The 17,799-nt window shown below is 47.9% G+C and overlaps 1 protein-coding gene across 2 annotated transcripts in view; it reads right to left on the minus strand.

Annotated features, from left to right (window-relative positions):
- The window catches only part of PPM1H (protein phosphatase, Mg2+/Mn2+ dependent 1H), a 231,100-nt gene that overhangs the window by 100,683 nt on the left and 112,618 nt on the right, over window positions 1-17,799 (minus strand). For both annotated transcript variants that reach the window (XM_023643925.2, XM_023643926.2), the window contains exon 4: window positions 17,585-17,697. In XM_023643925.2, the coding sequence (XP_023499693.2) occupies window positions 17,585-17,697 (113 nt within the window). The remainder of the gene's footprint in view (window positions 1-17,584; window positions 17,698-17,799) is intronic.

Genomic DNA, 17,799 nt, shown 5'->3' on the forward strand with positions numbered 1-17,799 from the left:
AATATCCTCTGGGGGACCCGATTAAACCATTCTGGTGTATAACAGGTTTTTATGGGTCAGGCCTGAGAAGCGGCATACATCACATCTGCTCATACCCCCTTGGCTGAACCTGAGCCATGTAGCCACACCTGATTGCACGAAAGGCTGGGAAGGTAGTCCTCTGTGCCCAGAACAGGAGGAAAAGCGTTTGGAGAGCGGCTCGCCAGCTCTACCATACAGCAGGGTGGGTGGGTGAGGTGAGGCAGGAAATTGTATTCCAGGTAAGCCGGGAAGACACAGTCAGGCTGCAGAGAGCGGAGAAGTGGAGCCGGGAATGCCGATCTCCTGGGAGGATCCTGGATGGGAAGGGACTAGCTGGGGGAGGACCCAGCAGCAAGGGGCAGCTGGCAGAGGGGAAGAAGTGGGACCCGGATGGGAGTCGATGCAGACAGTGAGGGGAAAGAGGACCAGGAGACTGTTTCGGGAGGAGGTGGGACCAAGAACACAGGTGGAAGAAATCAGCATATCCCTGAAGCTAACTATCACCAGGTGTAAAATCCTGTGAAATACCAAGTTGTAAAAGAAAAGGTAGCTAGGGTTTGCCCAGCTTTTTAAGCCCGTTGCCTGATTTCTTTGAGGCCTAACTTGGGACATCCTTATTTTGCACAGCTCATGATACATTTTCGTGTACCCACACTGCCCCCATCATGCACGGATCTGTTGGGAAGCCCAGGAGTGCTCTTTCTCTCCCAAGCAGTGCTGGACATGCCCAGGGGGGTAAGCCTGCGAGTTCTTAGAGAAATGTTGGGTCAACCAGAAGCCTGCCCGCTGGCAAGGCAGGAAAACCACAGGTCACGCCTTGGCACAATGTAATGATGCATCTGCTCCAGAAGCACAGCGGGCCTGCAGAAGGGCAGCATCTAGCAATTCCTGCTGTGGCATGGTCGCCCCAAAAGGCTCTGACCTTCAGACCCACACTTTTCGGGATAAGGAGGCCGTCTGCAAAGCCCAAGTCCAGGAAAGGTTCCTCTGCGGGACACACTGCAGCCTTCGAAGCGGCAGACCCACGATGGCCATGACGTGTGGACGCCTGATGCAGCATCCGTGAGACACGCTCGGTCCTCAAGCAGAGCGCGAGCAGGGACGGCTGCCCGGGCACCAACAAAACCAGACTGTGGCCTGAACAAACTCAGCCTGTCTGAGAGACGGCGCATGAGCTAAATCATTCAGTACCCCCTCTGGAACACAGCACAGGGTTGGTTTGCGGGGTCTTTGTTATCTGACATTTATTCAGCGCCTTCTAGAGGCAAACACACTACGTGAGAAGTAAGGTATTGACAGCATGGTGCTGTAAACAACTCCATGGAAAGCCCCAAGGGACTGTGGATGGGTGATAATAATAATGTTAATAAATATTACTATTATGATTATGGTAATAAAAATGAACATTTCTTGAGCATTTCCTACACGCCAGGAACTATGTTTAGCGTTTGACACACTTATGATCCTTCTACCAACCTTGTTATAGATGAGGTCTCATTATTCCCATTTCACTGATAAGGGAACAAAGGCACAGAGAGGTTGGGTACTTTGTTCAAGGTCGCACAGCGATATGATAAGTGGCAGAGCCAGGACCGGAACCCGGCTAGGCTGTCTCCAGAATCTGTGCTATTAACCACCGTGTCACCTGCCCTGCCACAAGTGTTCTTATCTGTTTAATATATGGGCCTTTGCTATAAGATTTCACTTAAATGAAGGGTCTGAAAGTGCATAATGCAGCCTAGCCATTTTTTCGATGACCTGTGAACACTGAGAACTGGAGAAGCCTGTTAGAAGAGGGACCATACGACCTTGAAATACCAGTGGCAATTATGGCTATGACCTGCCAGCTCAGATTCACAAAGAACACAACTGAGAGGGGAAAAAAATCCAGACATAAACTTTGACACAGAAAAGAACCAAAACAGGGGGCTGGAGGGAGGGGGAGCAAGTCCAGAGAGGAAAGACTATGGAAATCAGCTGCATGGATCGCACATTTGCAGGCAGGCCTGGTGGCCCACAGCAGGGAGTGAGTTCCCGCCCTGCAGCCTCAGAAAAGCCTCTTTATTGCCAGGATGCCGCTGAAGGGAAAAGCGAGGCTCTCAGAGCCCAGGGGCCCGGGCAGCCTTTGGGCACAGCAGCACGACTGAGGGCTTCTTGTGCCGCTGAGCTCCCTGGGAAGCTTGACCTTGACTTTACAGCGGAGTCTTGCAAGAAAAAGCAAAAACGGTGTGTGTTTGTCAAATGCCCGAGAGCCTGCAGGCTTTTTGAAGGGCTTTGTTGAAAAAGGACTTTTTCTGTGTTACTTAGAGACAACCGTTGCTTGCCAAAACACTAGGTAAAAAAAAAGTTGCAAAACTCGAGAGCTGGAAAGAATATTAGAGGCTGCCTAACGTGCCCCCAAAACCCCTACAGTGCAACTGTAAACTCGAGGGAGCCCCACGCCCCCCAGTCTTGGAGCGTGTGCTGACCTAATTCAGCATGTTGTCCAGGGCCAACCTGGCAAGAACACAGCTCTGGGGTCCAGAGGAATGAATATCTGGCGGCGGTCTGGGCTACGATGAAGCGCACTCCACGCTGGAGTCCTGAAACCGCTCAGGGACGCTGCCCCGGAAGTTTATCGCACACACTTTCACACCCGCCCTAAAGTTAACATAGCTCCTCACATTCCAGTCATCTCTACTGGGATACAGACTTTATTTTACCTTGCATCGTATTTCTATTATAAATTCAGATATATTAAAGTGGCAAAGTATAGTATTAGTAGTAATAGCAGTAATCATAATATATTGATGATCAATATCAACAACTACCATTTATTGAGTGCTTTTCACATGGCAGACGGGCACTTCTCTCAGTGCTTCAGATGTCCTCCGTCAGCACGTAATGATCAATGCTTTCACATGCCTTGTATGTTTCACTTCTCTAGTTTACTGATTAACAGTCTCCCCACCTAAGATGCAAGCTGTGACGACAGGGGCTTTTGTCTCCATTATTAACTGAGACTCTAGCTCCGGAACAGCGCCTGGCACCCAGTGGACATGCAAATATTTTTTGAATTGAATTAACTACTTTAATCCTCACAACGACTCTACAAGCAGGGGCTGTTATCATTCCTACTTTACAGATCTAGGTAACGGGCACACAGCATGGTCAAGTCACTCACTCGAAGTCACACAGCAAGTGATGGATCTGGAATTCAAACCCAGCTGCCTGGCTCCCAACTGGGTACTCATCGCCAATACCTAGCACTCCTGACTGTTTTCATACAGACAGTAGCTAACACGAGCGGAGCGCTTACCCTGTACCAGGCACACAAAATAAATGCCTTATGTGCCCTACCTCACTTCCACCCAGGAGGCTAGTATTATGTTCACCACATAGACGAGATTAAAGAGCATCTTAGGGAGATCCCGTTCCTTGCCCAAAGTCACGCCATAAGCTGTGCAGCTGCAATTCAAACTCAGGCGCATGCGAGTTCCGAGCGCATGCGCGTCACCGCTTTCTCATTCTGCGTCCTGACTCACCTTCCACCGAGATCGCTACATGCGCGCCTTAGTTACGGTCACCCTCAGCCACTCCCTGAAAATTTTATTTTAGATTTATATGTAATTTTTTATTTCACATCACCTTTTTGTCTTCATAGCCCACATAAATCTTGGGTTATTAACGCAAACGATTACTGTGTCAAACAGCAGTGCCACCAGTGGGAGGTGCGAGGCTGACCTGAACCAGGGGCTGGATCAAAACCACACGGAGCGCCAAGCGGAGAGGAGCCCTCCTCCTCCCTCAGGAGGAAGTGGTGCCAGGGGCTGCTCCAGATCTGCGATGCACTGGACCCTCCATGCGGGGTCTGGGAAACCACTTCCCCCTGGGAAAGCACCAGAGGGGTGAGTCAAAGGGACCCTGGAGGGCTGGGGGGAAGCTGGCCCCAGGCAGTCTGATGGGCCCCACCAACCGAGCGGCAGACAGCAGCGGCAGTAACAGCGGTGGTAATAGCAGTGCTGGTGCTGGTGCTGGCGGTGGTGGAACTAGTGGCAGTACCAGGTAGTAGTAGTGGTGGTAGTAGTAATAACAGTGGATGGCACCACAGGCGGGTGGTGTTTAAAAGGGATCAAAGAGTCTTCTTCTCGTTTGGAGGGCACAGAACAACACTAAAGGAAAGGTGGTGCCCACTGCCCAGGCCCGCAGGCAACCACTAACCTGGGAGCTCCTGGTTCAGATTAAGAGAGGAGCTGAGCTTTGAAAAGTGCTCAGCCTTAACATCCAGGTGGGAAACAGCACTAGAGGCAGTGGATCAGGGCTCCTGGGCTCCTAGTGCTCCTCTGGGTAGCTTCTGGACTGTCTAGGCTCCCCGGGAGGCTGAGATCTGGGGAAACCCTGCAGAGCAGCTCCCAGGGGCCTCAGCCCCAAGAGAGCTGGCAACTGAAAAGCTGCCTTGAGCTCGAGGTTGGGGGCATCTTATCTGCCTTCTGGCATCTAAGCCAACAAGACAAGGCAGGAAAATGGATGGGGGCCTCAGGAGTGCAGGGAGCTGAGCTGGCTAGGTCAGCCTTGGCTGGATGTTACCCAGTGGTCACCGAATTTCAGAGCTGGATGACATCTTCGACGTCAATTTGCAGGATCCTGTGAACTCTGCTGGTTTTCAAAGCAGGGAACTGAGGCTCAGAGAGTAATGTGAGTTTCTGACCATTTCACATTTGGGACAGGATTGGAGTTCATCTCCCTGTCTCTAGACTCCTAGCCCAGTGCTCCTTCTGCCACTGTCTTAGCGAGGAACTAAGGGTGACATCAGACCACTCTGGAAACCTTCATTTCTGTGCCTCAGAGTCTATACTTAAGCTCTTTTATCTCAATAAAGTTTGAACATTTCAACCAAGGAGAAATGAAATATTCCTCACAACTCCTTAAGACAGGTAGTGGCTCAGCAAACCATCGATGGATAGGAACAGGAGGGCGGGAGTATTATCTGATCCTAGAGAGAGCCAATGGAGCTGAGTAGACACCAAATAAATCTTGGAACGGTAAGAGGGTGGGCCCTGCAAAAGCAGGTGATGACGTGGGTTCCAGTTCTGGCCCTGCCACCGGCCACCAGTGAGAACTTGAGAAAGGCCATTTCTCTGGGCCTCATTTTCCTTATTGGGAAATAAGGGGATTTGGACTAGACCTGTGGTTCCCAGAGTGGTCACACCAGAGTCGCCTGGAGTGCTTTTAAAATAAAGACTTCCGGCCCGACCTTCAGTGATTATGATTCAGTAAGCCTGAGAATAGAGGCCTGACTATCTTTACTTTTTTAAAAAATCCCCCAGTGAGGTACACAGATATCTGCCCTGGATCAATAGAGAAATGCGTAGACGGACAGATAAGCGATTAAAATCTTACAGTAATTGCAGAGTTTAAGTGGTAGGTATACGGGAGTGCGCTGTAAGTCCCTCAACTTTTCTGTGTGTCTTAAATTTTTCACAATAAAATGTTAAAAGAATAGCAAATAAAAAAGGAAACTCCCCCAGGAGATTCTGATGTGCAAGCACGTTTAGCATCTCTGGAGCCGGTCCCTGGGCTTCAGGTGAAGTTCATGTGGCTTTACGGTCCCACAGAGCAGCCCCGGGCGCCACCTTCAGAAAAGGGAGCTGGTGTGAGCACACCACCTGGTTCCAGACGTCAGTCGGAGCAGCTCTCACCTTGATCTGTTTTTATATTTTGGGAAATTGTATAATATTCTACCAGAAAACAGGCAAACAATGGCCCCGTGGCTTTAATAAAAAAGGGGTGTGTCCAGGAACAGATGTTCTACATCACTAATTATTAGGGAAATGCAAATAAAAACTATAATGAGATATTACCTCATGCCTGTCAGAATGGCTATAATTAACAAGACAGGAAACAATAAGCCTTGGAGAGGACGTGGAGAGAAGGGAACCCTCGTACACTGCTGGTGGGAATGCAAACTGGTGCAGCCACTATGGAAAACAGTATGGAGATTTCTCAAAAAATTAAAAATAGAAACACCATATGACTCAGCTATCCCACTACTGGGTATTTATCCAAAGAACCTGAAACCAACAATTCAAAGAGACTTATGCACCCCTATGTTCACTGCAGCATTATTCACAATAGCCAAGACATGGAAGCAACCCAAGTGCCCCTCAACTGATGAATGGATAAAGAATGTGGTATATATACACAATGGAATACTACTCCTCCATAAAAAGGGCAAATCATGTCATTTGCAACAACATGGGTGGATATTGACCATATTATTCTAAGCGCAATAAGTCAGACAGAGAAAGAAAAACACCATATGATTTCATTCATATGTAGAAGATAAACAAATACATAGACAAGGAGAACAGATTAGTGGTTACCAGAGAATGCGAGGGGAGGACAGCGAAAGGGGTAAAGGGGCACATGTGTATGGTGATGGGTAAAACTAGACTATTGGTGGTGAACAAGGTGCAGTTTATACAGAAGGTGAAATGTAATAATGCATATCTGAAATTTACACAATGTTATAAGCCAATATGACCTCAATAATTAAAAAATAAATAAAAAAATTTTTTAAAGGTGTGTAAACCACTCTAGAAGATGGTATTTAAGCCCTTGTGAAGACCCAACTGTTTATAAATTTACAGAATTACTTAGGGATTAGTGTGCAAGATGGAATGAAGGCTTTAAAACTAGAGCTGGGGAGAGCACTGTGTTATTCGAAGAGGCGAGCGAGCGAGACGAGCTCACACAAAGACCTCCTCATGGGCCTGGCCGTCTCTCAGCAGCACCAGCTGCTACAGAGAGTGCCCAAGACCTGCCGGTGCCTCCCTGGCCTCACCCCTACCACGCTCTTTGCTCTGTCCCTTCTTCTCTGGTCCTCAACTGTAAGAGGCACGGTCTGGGCTCAGCCCTTGCTATTTCATCTGCCAGCACATGTTCCCCCAGAGATCTGCTCAGCTCGTGTCTTACCTCCTTCAGACCTTTACTCAAATGCCTCCTCCTCAGTGAAGGCTTCTTTGGTTTCCCATCTGCAACTGCAACCCACCTATGACTCTGAGTGCCCCCCCCCCCGTCCTATTGTTTTCTCTAGCAACCCTCCCATCTAGCGGAGTCAACGTTTCGCTTATTCGCCTTGCTTATTATCTGCTTTGCCGACTAGTCCCATAAGCACCATGAGGACAGGGGTTTTGTTCATGGCTGTGTTCCCAGTGCCTACACATGAGGTGGGCCCTCAACACATATTTGGCGAATGAATGAAGCTATGAACCCCGTGCCACACTCTTTCCATGTGCTCCATGTGCAGGACCCGCTAACCTGCATGCTGACCCTGAGGCATGGAGCCAGCCCCTTCCACAAACGAGAAAGCCGAGGCGTTTCTGTAGGGGTGAAGGCTAGCTTTTGTGAACTCCAGCACCCCAGGCTCACCCCACTTCACCAGGCGGTATTGCCCACAACACCGGCTCACTACCAGGGGCTGACACCTCCCTGCCTGCTACTAACAGCTAACCCAACGTTGGTCCTGAGGAGTTTGTTGGCTTGCTCGCACAAGTGAGGGCAAAGTTGAAGGTTAAATGCCCATCTTGTCTAGGTAAAATGCCCAGAACAAACTAACCTCCTGATACCCAAACATGCACACCAACAAGGACTGCTCAGGGACTATCAACACGCCATCCTGAAACAAGACAGACCTTCCGAAACCATTTCCTGTGGACGATGGTTCCGTGAGGCTCACGGCACCCAACAAGTATGGTCCCACCAAAAATATGGTCCCACAAAATGACCCCAAGCGCCAACCAAGCTGTCAAGCGCTATTCACAACCACAACAGTGCCACTGTGGAGTCATAAACCAAAGGGGTCAGCCGCAGAGCTCTGTAGCAAGGGAGCCTGACCTGCAAAGCAGTCTGGTTGATGCAGCGAACCACTGCTGTCATTCCCAGAGCCAAAGAACACAATTACACACGCGCCTGAGTTTCCCCTTTACACCAAGGCAGCCTCCATGCACTGAAGCCCAGTGCTCACCTGGCTCCCGAAACACCTGCACTGGCCCATCACTGCATCGTAAATGGATGCCCGCCTGCCTCACCGGCCAACTCTAAGTGCCATGAAGGTAGAGACCTCGTCGGCCTCATTCACTGCGTTTCCCCAGCACACACCCGGCATCCAGATGTTTACTGAATCCTTTTCCTCCCATGGCATTTCAGTCAGCTTCTATCTTCTCGTCCCCTTTGGGCTCTGACTGGATAATAAATGCACAATGAACCGGACAAGTTTAATGTAAATAAACTTAAGATGGATTGAGACATATTTATCAGTGATCCGTCTATAGTAGTTATTTTGACTCTATTAAGGATGACATGAAGAAGAAGAGACGTGCTCAAATAAAAAATAGACTGAAGAACTACAGCTCGAGGGTAGGTAAGAGGCTGAACTATGAAGCTGAACTGGTACGTCATTTAAAAACCTCTGCAACGTAACCATGACAATGTAAAAGTAATCTCAAAAGCAGAAAGTGAGATTAAAACGTTAATGTTAACAAAACTGATCAAATAAGTTTTAGTAAAACTGATAAAATCATAAACCGTCAGTGCAGTCATACCCTCCCTGGTTAACATAATCTCGCTCCTTTAGCATGAAGTGAGTCTCGCTTTCTGTGATGGACTTTCTGAAGACACATGTCTGGTACGCTGTTTACTGTGGCTTTTTCATTATCCCAATGTGTTCTTCTCCAAGATGCAAGTGGACCAGAGGGGACAGCTGTGTCTTCACTGTCTTTGACAACCTAAGCTGGACTCACCGCATCTCTTGTAAAACCAGCAGTGACAAAATTAAAGTAATGAAAGAGCTAACTGGTGTTGGGCTTTAAAAAAGATAATGACATCCAAATTGTAGCTTCATCAGCTCAGTGGGAGACAATGTAACAGCAATGAATAAAGACGTCATCACTCATTAAACATAACATGGCTTCCCTTCTCAATGCCCAGTGGTAGCTGAAACTGCCAAAAGTTCATCAAAATACATCCCCTGGGGCCTGGGCACACAACTTAGACTATTACATTTCCCAGCAGCCTTCCTTGTTTCTCAGGATGGCCATGCACCAGAATTCCAGCCAATGGAAAGCACGCAGACGTGATGTGTGCCTCTTCTAGGTCTGGGCCATAAAGACCTTCCTTGAGTGCCCCCTCCATGTTCTTGTCCCCATCTAGCTGACTGGATGGAGACGCACCCAGAGACCTTGGGAGCCAAGTGTTAAAGATGACAGAGCCTCCTTCATCCCAGGTTCCTGAATGCCTGCAGGAGACAAAGCCACTGCTTCTCCAGGCCAGCGAAGCTGGGGGTCTCTACTTTCCACACTCAGCCCACCTGATATACTATCACATGGCAGGAAACACTTGTACCTTTCCTTCTACAAACTGCGAACTCATTAAACTCTTTTAAGAAGGCAGGAAACATGAAAACAGTCATAATATTTTTAAGACTCTCCTAAAGTCCTGGAAATGGTACTTAATGGGACCTTGAAAAATCACATTACTTAGTACAAAATTCTTGCTAGGTGGTTGTACAGTTGATGCACAAATATTTCCCCTGACAGAGAACCCACTGCATCTCTGGAGAGCATCGACGGCTCTCCAGAGGGTGAGGAGGGTGACAACAACAGCGTTCACCGTTACTGTGCAGTCACGTGGCCCTGTGCTAGGAGCCTCCACATGTCTGCTTATCTACCCTCACCCCAGGAGGTGGGTACTCATCATCTCCATTTGCAGATGACAAACTGAGGGACTGAAAACAGGAGATTGGCCCAGTTTACATACACTTAAAGGCAGCAGAGCCAAGAGGCAACCCAGGCTGTCTGAGTCCCCACTCTTCACCACCACCCTGACCTCCTGTGACTTCGCCTCTGTCCCAGACTCATGGAGAGCAAGCCTTACCACTCTCCCTCCTATCTGACAAGTACCTAAAGATCTCTTTCACGTCAACACAAGCTATCTTCTCACATGGCTCATTTGCCTTTTCCTCATCCCCTCAAACATGGCCCAAATCTCTTCACCTCTCTGGTCTCTGGAAGGTTTCTGTTCATTCATGCACATGTTGAATTGTGTCACCTAGAGAGGGACTTCCTGTGTAAAATGAGATTAATAATAGTCCTTCCCCAAAAGGGTTGGTGTGAGGAGTAATTAGGTTATTCATGTAAAGCCCTGGAAACTAGAAACAGTGCTTGAGACAAGCAAGACAACAGAAAACATGAGCTCTTATCAGCCGTGTGTGTCAAATGCTGCAGCCCGTGGTTACACTAGGTTCTGGTGTCTACACCACACTGCTGACCACAGTGAATTTACTGTCAACTTACATTTTTTAAAAAAAACACGAGCCATTGATAAGCTTCGTCTCTCCATCCTGCTGGTTTTCTTTCCTTCCCTTTTCAACATTACTCTTTACTTTGACTATGGTTAAGCTTCACCGGTTCAGGTTTAGCCACCTTCCCAGGCACTGAAGGTCTTTGTGAATCTTACTAGTTCATCTTACTTAGTTTCACATCATCAGCAAATCAGATGATCAGGCCCTGAAAATCTTGGTGTGGCTAGAGTGGCCCAAAGATAAAGCCTTGGGGTTCTCCACTGGAACGTTCCCTCCAGACACGGACCTGATGTTTCATTCCCTCTCAGCAGCTTGGGTAGATGAGGTCGCTGTCTTGACCACAGCATTTCTAAGTGCAAATATTCCATTTCCATGAACTCCACCAGAAGTCCCTGCCCGGCCCATCGGTGGGCTCGGGGTAAAGCGCAGTTGTTACGAGCATGACTTGGTTGGGATGAGGGAACAACAGCCAGAACCACCCCCTCCCAGGGGCCCAACAATCAGAGGGCCCCACAGGGGGCTGCCTGACCCATTTCAGACAAGGGGCCCCGGCCTAGTGTAGACTGGGCTGAGGGCTTCAGAACTCCCTGGCAGTCACTGGGAGTCTGAAATTGGGAGCTGCATCATGCAAGAAATCCTGACCCCAACTCCCACTTTTCCAGGAAAGGCACCTACGTTCCAGAATATCCGGCAGCAAAAAGGAATCCACCGCCAGCTACAGAGGTTTAGGTGGGGCCCCCAGGTAGCAGCATCAGAGAGCTCAAGGGGAAAGTCACCAGCCAAGCTCCCAGCACGTGGTGGTGGGCAGCAGTGGGGCTGCTGCGTACTCCATAGCTTCAGGGTTGGACGCTTTGACCTCAGGCCAGGAACAGCTGGAATTTTGAAACTCTGAGGGCGTGCTGGCTCCTTCGCGGCTCTCTGAGATGCCTGGCAGTAGACTTTAGAGCAGTGGATCCTAGTATATCAGAATCCCTTGGAGGGCTTGCAAAAATGCAGAGTGCTGGGCCCCATCCTGGTTTCTGAATTAGTGGGTCTGGGTAGAGCCCCAGAATTTACTTTCTAACAAGTTCCCAGTTGATACTGGTGCTGGTTTAGGGACCACACTTTGAGAACCACTGATTTAGGGCAAGAGGTGTCAGAGAGAGGTTTGAAAAAAATTCAAGGGAGGAGACAGGAAGGAAGTCCAGAGAGAAAAAGGCCTCTTAGGTGCCCTCTGTGTGGACAGCAAGTGGCTTGATAAGAGGAGTATAGACTATGAGCCATCATGTGGTCTCCACGTCTTTGCGTGCATCCGTGATTGTCTGATGGGAATATTTTCTTTCTGCTAATCCCTTCTACAGGTTACAGGAACAGCAAAGGGATCATGTAAAAAGACACTAAAAAGATGGAGGAGCTTGCAGAAAAAAGGTAGAAATAAAGATTCAACTTTCGCAGTAGAGAATGGTGGTTAGTTTCGGTTTCTCTCTATGCAGTTTTTCAGATATTTGTTGAAGAAAGGGAGAGGTGTGGTGAAATTAATATAGTCAATGCAAGAAGATCAAAGACACTTCTGAGCTCAGAGGAAGGCTACTGTCAAAGCAGCAGCTCCCCGCAGGTGTAGACAGATGAGCCACTTATCAGCAATAGGCAGTTTCAGGAAGGTTCCGTACTGGCCATTTCTGTCCATGGACATAAAAAGGCATGAGGAGTTCTTTACATTCCCTTGGCTTGGAGGCAGTGACATCATGTTTCATTATCTTCCCACCAGTAAAGCGGAAAAGACACCACAGGTGTGTAATTGGTTTTGAACTGAGAAATGAAAATCTTGTTTAATACCTAACTCCTATCCTCAAGAAATTTCAGACTTGCCAGAGGAATTCACCTCTGAATGAACAGCAGAAGCTTTAACTTAAATGGGGATAATTCTGGAAAATTAAAAACGAGTGAAAGAGCAATGAAAGGAAACCACCCTGGCTGGACTTACTAGCTTCATTTTAAAGACAATTCACGGAATGTCCACTCTTGTTACACACAGCTGCTTCACGAACACATTAGACCTTCTCAGCCTTTTCCTAGGAGCACCTTCAAGAACATGAAGATGACTCTATATTCCCTAGAGCCCGAGACTCATTGTGAAAGTGCTAGACAAGCACAAGACGCTTGCAGCCAAAGAAATCACCAACACAACAAAATGGAGGTCTGAATTTGTGGCAGTCGTCATTTATAACATAAGCGTCCAGAAGGTCCAGAAAATGCCAATGTTATTTTCAATAGATTATCCGCAAAATGAAAACACAAAATTTAAAATGGTCTCCTAAAACTTTGGGACCTTTGGAAGGGGATGGCAGCCCTCATTTTGAGAAAAGACCATTCCCAATTTCAGAAGTGAATGAATTAGACCACCCAAAGCGTATCTGCTTCCCTAAAGCAATGCATTTAAAATAGCTTCCAGGTGCAGCCATTCACTCAACTTCACCCCATAAAGCATTTTAGGTGAAATCAAAGATGCCATTGATTATAAGGTATGTCATTATTTTACATACAGATAGGAAAGAAAAAATGTTAATTAGAAACTGTTGATTTTAGAGATGTCAGCATGCAAAAAAACAAAAACCCCTGCCAGTCTTAGCACGGACAGGTGCCACGCATTGAACTGAGAACATGGCACTCTGACTTCCATCTTGGGCTGGATGGCAGTCCACTCCTCAGCAGCTGTGGGACCTTGGGCAGATCACTCCACCTCGCCGAGCCTCCGTCTATTTATCTGATATTAACAGTGCCGACTTCTCACCACGTGGCTCAGAGAATTAAATATGATTCTCTGTCACAGTATTTTGCATGTGCCTGGTGCTTATTAGCCGTCTTACTGCTGCTGTTACTACACATCTGGCAGGAGTGGAATCATGAATTTAACAAATCTTAAATGGTTTTTCCTAATCTGAATGAGTTCACCTAGCCTCAGTTGCCAAACCCTTAGACATTGTTTGAAATACGCGGTAATGACTTTGCCTCCTCCGTACCTTAGCACTCTAGAAATAAAATTATCTTCTAAAATGGAGTCAATGCATCTTCTTAACCTGAAGAATCACTCAGAGCCCTAAGGAGGGATGACTCAAACACAATGGGTGATGGTTTGCATACTGCTTTGCAGGATGTCTGCGTGCCACCAGTTCACTTTTGCTTGAAGTGACAATCCGCCCGCCATCTGCTCCCTTCCTAGTCCCTTCTGATCCCCTAGGTGTTGAGTTGGCTGCCTTTGCCTGGGAAAAATAAAGCAACTGGCCTGCATCAAGTAGTTACCACATGTGCTCCTGTGGCTGGTTACCTTGGCTGAGGGGAGTAGGCAAGTCTGCCCCAGGCTGTGGGCCAGTCACCCGACATCACTGTGGTCACCCTACGCTGAGAGTGGTGGCTGACTCATCACCTAGTAGGCCACAAACAGCATCAGGCAGCTTCTCCTGAACACAACCCCAAGCACACGTGTGCCTGACGGTAAGGCAGCTCCGTCACAGCTCACTAAGTGGCTTGGAAGTCAGTCCTGACCACCAGTGGTTCCAAATCAAGCCAGCGCAAAGCTTCTCTCTTCCCGAGCATGAAGAATTACGGGATAGGGAACCTCCGACAAAGATTTGCTTTCACTCTCAGAACTGTCAAGATTTAAAGTCAACATACGGCAGCTAATATCTGGCAATAAAGAAAAAAATAGCACTTAATTAAGAAGGGCCCTGTTGCTAGCATCCTCCGTCAGCTCTAATCGTTTTTTTTTCTTCTTTTTTTTTTTTTAAAGATTTTATTTTTTCCTTTTTCTCCCCAAAGCCCCCCGGTACATAGTTGTATATTTCTCGTTGTGGGTCCTTCTAGTTGTGGCATGTGGGATGCCGCCTCAGCGTGGTTTGATGAGCAGTGCCATGTCCACGCCCAGGATTCGAACCAATGAAACACTGGGACGCCTGCAGCGAGAGCGTGAACTTAACCACTCGGCCATGGGGCCAGCCCCTCTAATCATTTTTTTTAAGTTGAGCCCTCAGATTCCTGACTCCTTGTCCACGAGTGATAACAGACCTACATTTACAGAAGTCTGCTCAAAGTTGCCTTAGTTACTGTGTCTTGGGAAGAGCTGAATATTTCTGTAAACTCAAATACCTACGATACATTATTAGTATATGAACTAGGCAATGATCCTACATAAGATATCAAATATCTATTGTTCACACAAGAGCTGAAAACAGCACCCTAATGAGTAAGTGTCCTGTAATTCATCCTTTGGATAGTGCAGACAAATACCAACTCAGAGCACTCCTGGGTTTCTACAGGACGCATGCCCGACATGTGAACAGCAAACCCAGTCACCCGACCATCCAACCCCAAATTCATGACCAGATCCCTGGGCCAGAATACTATAAACGTAATTAAGCTTATAAGGTTTTAGAGGTGCTGTTTTATCATAGGGTAATTTTTTTTTTTGGTGCTTTACAGTTTTAGTAAGGGTAAAAGTACCTGTCAGGCTTTTCAAATTATTGGGAATAACATGTGAAAATCATACTTTTATGGACACTTAGGAAGACAGGAACCTCAGTTACACTAAAATCCCAGAAACTGACTCTAAGAAAGATAAAATAACCAAAAGATCAAACTTTATAGCACCACTTTATGTTCCAAAGTGCCACTCCTCATAGGGTCATCTTCAGAATGTCAGAAATTTTAGAGATTAGTCCAATACCATGGTTTTATAGATGAGGATATCAAGATCTGGTCTAGAAATGGGCATTAAAAAAAGGAGGGGGCAAGGCAAGAGCCCAGAAGATGAATGCTTGGGACTGGCAGGTCCTGGACAGGGGACAGGAGCTCCATTGAAGTAGGACGAGAAGCCCAGGCTGGGCAGGTGACTCTGTTAAGGAGCTTGGAGCTCTTTCCTCAAAGATGAGGAAGAGGCATTGGGGAGGCGTGGCTTCTGTGAAAAGGATAATCAACATGAAGAATGTATTCTGGGCACAGAAGTTGGGTTGCCTTCTTAGTCTGGGGTCATCTGGTGAGAGGGGCTTCACTGGGATGAGGGCTGGGCCTGTCCCAAGGAAGCAAGACACTCGGTCACCTCCTTAGTCACTGGAAGAGCTAGGAAAGCAAACTCACTTCAAAGGACACGGAACCAGACGTGAAGACAGAAGGTGAATATGAGTAAACAGCTGAATCACCAACTTGGTCCTAGAGCACAAAGAACCACCTCCTTATCTGCTCGTCTGTTTCCCCACAAACTCAAGAACAAGAGGCCCAGAGGCTTAAGTGTGTGTCTTAAGAGGCCCCTGAACATTGAGGACTCCTGTTTTTAAGATGCTCCAACTCTGGGCAACGAAGGAAAGGAGACACAGCAGGCAGGCTGGTTAGCCTCCCCTGCACCCACCCCCGCCCCAGAGACGTGGTCCTGGCCTGTGTCTGTGTCTGGCAGGCTCACCTCTAGGACCTGCATTCCCTGGGCTCCTTGTTCCCTGGCTTCCCGCAGGGCTCATCCAATGGGAAGCCCTGGTACGAGATGGGCAGACAGGAAGAGAGAGAAGTACGAGTATTTCTTCCCATTTTCTCCTGTAGCTCTGCCTGGGGGCCCCCATCGGTGGCCCCACTCTCCTGGGCTCTGCTGTAGCATTTCCTCCCTGCTCCTTACAGGCCTAGGGCGGTGAATTCCTCTCTGGGCCTCCACGCTCCTGGCCGGTTCCCTCTCACTCCTTCAGTCAGTTGACCCACCTGAGTTGCAGTCTGTCTCCTGGCAGGACCCTGACACAACACTAAGGAAGAGAAGCCATGGGATAAACACAGCATCTTGTACACACTTCCATTTACCTGGCAAAATTTTATATTGAAACTGAGATCTCTTACAGACTAGAGCAGAAAATCCACATACACTCTAAAAATAAACAGACCTTTAACAAACATTAATGTTCAACCCCCAAATACTGCTGCCTCAGCAGTTCCCCCTCCTTTGGCGTCTGGGATCTGTAGTGGGAAGACTGGGGGAGGATGCTTCGCGAGGGGGAAGGACACCCCCTCAGCCTGTCTCCTGCTTCGTAAACAGAAGTAAAATGAAGCTGAACTCCTTGATCGCCTCCAGTTAGTCAGTGCTCCAGGCTACAGAGGCAGCAGCCACAACCTGACGGAGATGGGGCAGGGGAGGGGGTGGGGTCAGACCTCAAGGAGGGCCAGAGCAAGCAGCGTTGCTGAGAAGAGGCATGTGACCTAGAGGAAGCAGACAGAGGAATCAGAGCACCCTAAGCCCACAGCCCACGCAGGAAATGCTCATCCTCTGAGGACATCATGGTTAGAGTCCAGAACTTTGCTTTCAGAAGGAAGAGTCAGTCTTCAGCAAAAAGTCCTGCCTTACAGCCAACATATTTTGTTGTTAACGGGGCAGACAAATGTGTAATTTGTAATTTAAAAATTCCCTTCACCTCAAGGAAGCATGAGTTACTTAAAATAAAATTGCACAAGTTTATCTTATTCCCTGGTAACGCTGGATAGAGTAAGTGTTAACCATAATCGCTTGGCCACAATTTCCTTCAGCTGAACCTGACAAAAGGCAACTCCAGCCACAGGGGTGTGTGCATAAGAGGAGAAACTCCTGGGCCCCTGGGAGGGGACAGTGGAAAGTCACTGAGCAGAAGTGGAACCAGCTGGTGAGTCCTTCGGGTCCCCTCCAAACACCCACGTCATTCAAATCCCTTCCCTCGTCATCATTTATTATGCTTCTTTAAGCTTTCATCTAAAAACAGGTTCCAAAGTCAAAAACCATTTGAATACGACTGGCCTAGATGAATTGCAGGTGTACAAACGAGCTGCTCCTGGGCACGAGCCGAAGCCTGCCTTCACCTTCTAATACGGCCTGCTGATGCTTCTTCAATGTGTTTGTATTCAGATGTAGAAGGCTTATTTTTCACAATATCTAATTCCAAGCAGAATTACTTTATTTCTAATCATTTCCTTTTTTTTTTTTTTGTGAGGAAGATTGTCACTGAGCTAACATCTGTGTCAACCTTCCTCTATTTTGTATGTGGGACGCTGTGTGTGTGTAGTGTGTAGTGTGAGTGGTGTGTAGAGCTGTGCTTGGGATCCGAACCCACGAACCCTGGGCCGCCAAAGCAGAGTGTGCGAACTTAACCGTTAATGCCAGTGGGCCGGGCCCATTTAATATTTCCTTAAAGACTTAAGTTATCAGAAGGCATTGGAAATTAGTAAGGACCAGATGGCAAACTTGCTTACCTGCTATCCCCAGCATTTGCCACATACAGCTTCCCCAAAAGGCAAACCACAACGAGGGCAGTGCAGCCGCCAGATATGTTATAGGAACTCCTCTCTCGTTCTATCTGTAGGTCCTGGAGAAGAGAACAGAGTCAGTGCCGGGCTGTGCAGGAACTCCCTCAAAGGCTTCCTCGGCCTCGCTCCCCTCACACGGCCCTGAGAGGTCAAACGTGCTT

Source organism: Equus caballus, chromosome 6 (assembly GCF_041296265.1).
Source record: "Equus caballus isolate H_3958 breed thoroughbred chromosome 6, TB-T2T, whole genome shotgun sequence".
NCBI lineage: Eukaryota > Metazoa > Chordata > Mammalia > Perissodactyla > Equidae > Equus > Equus caballus.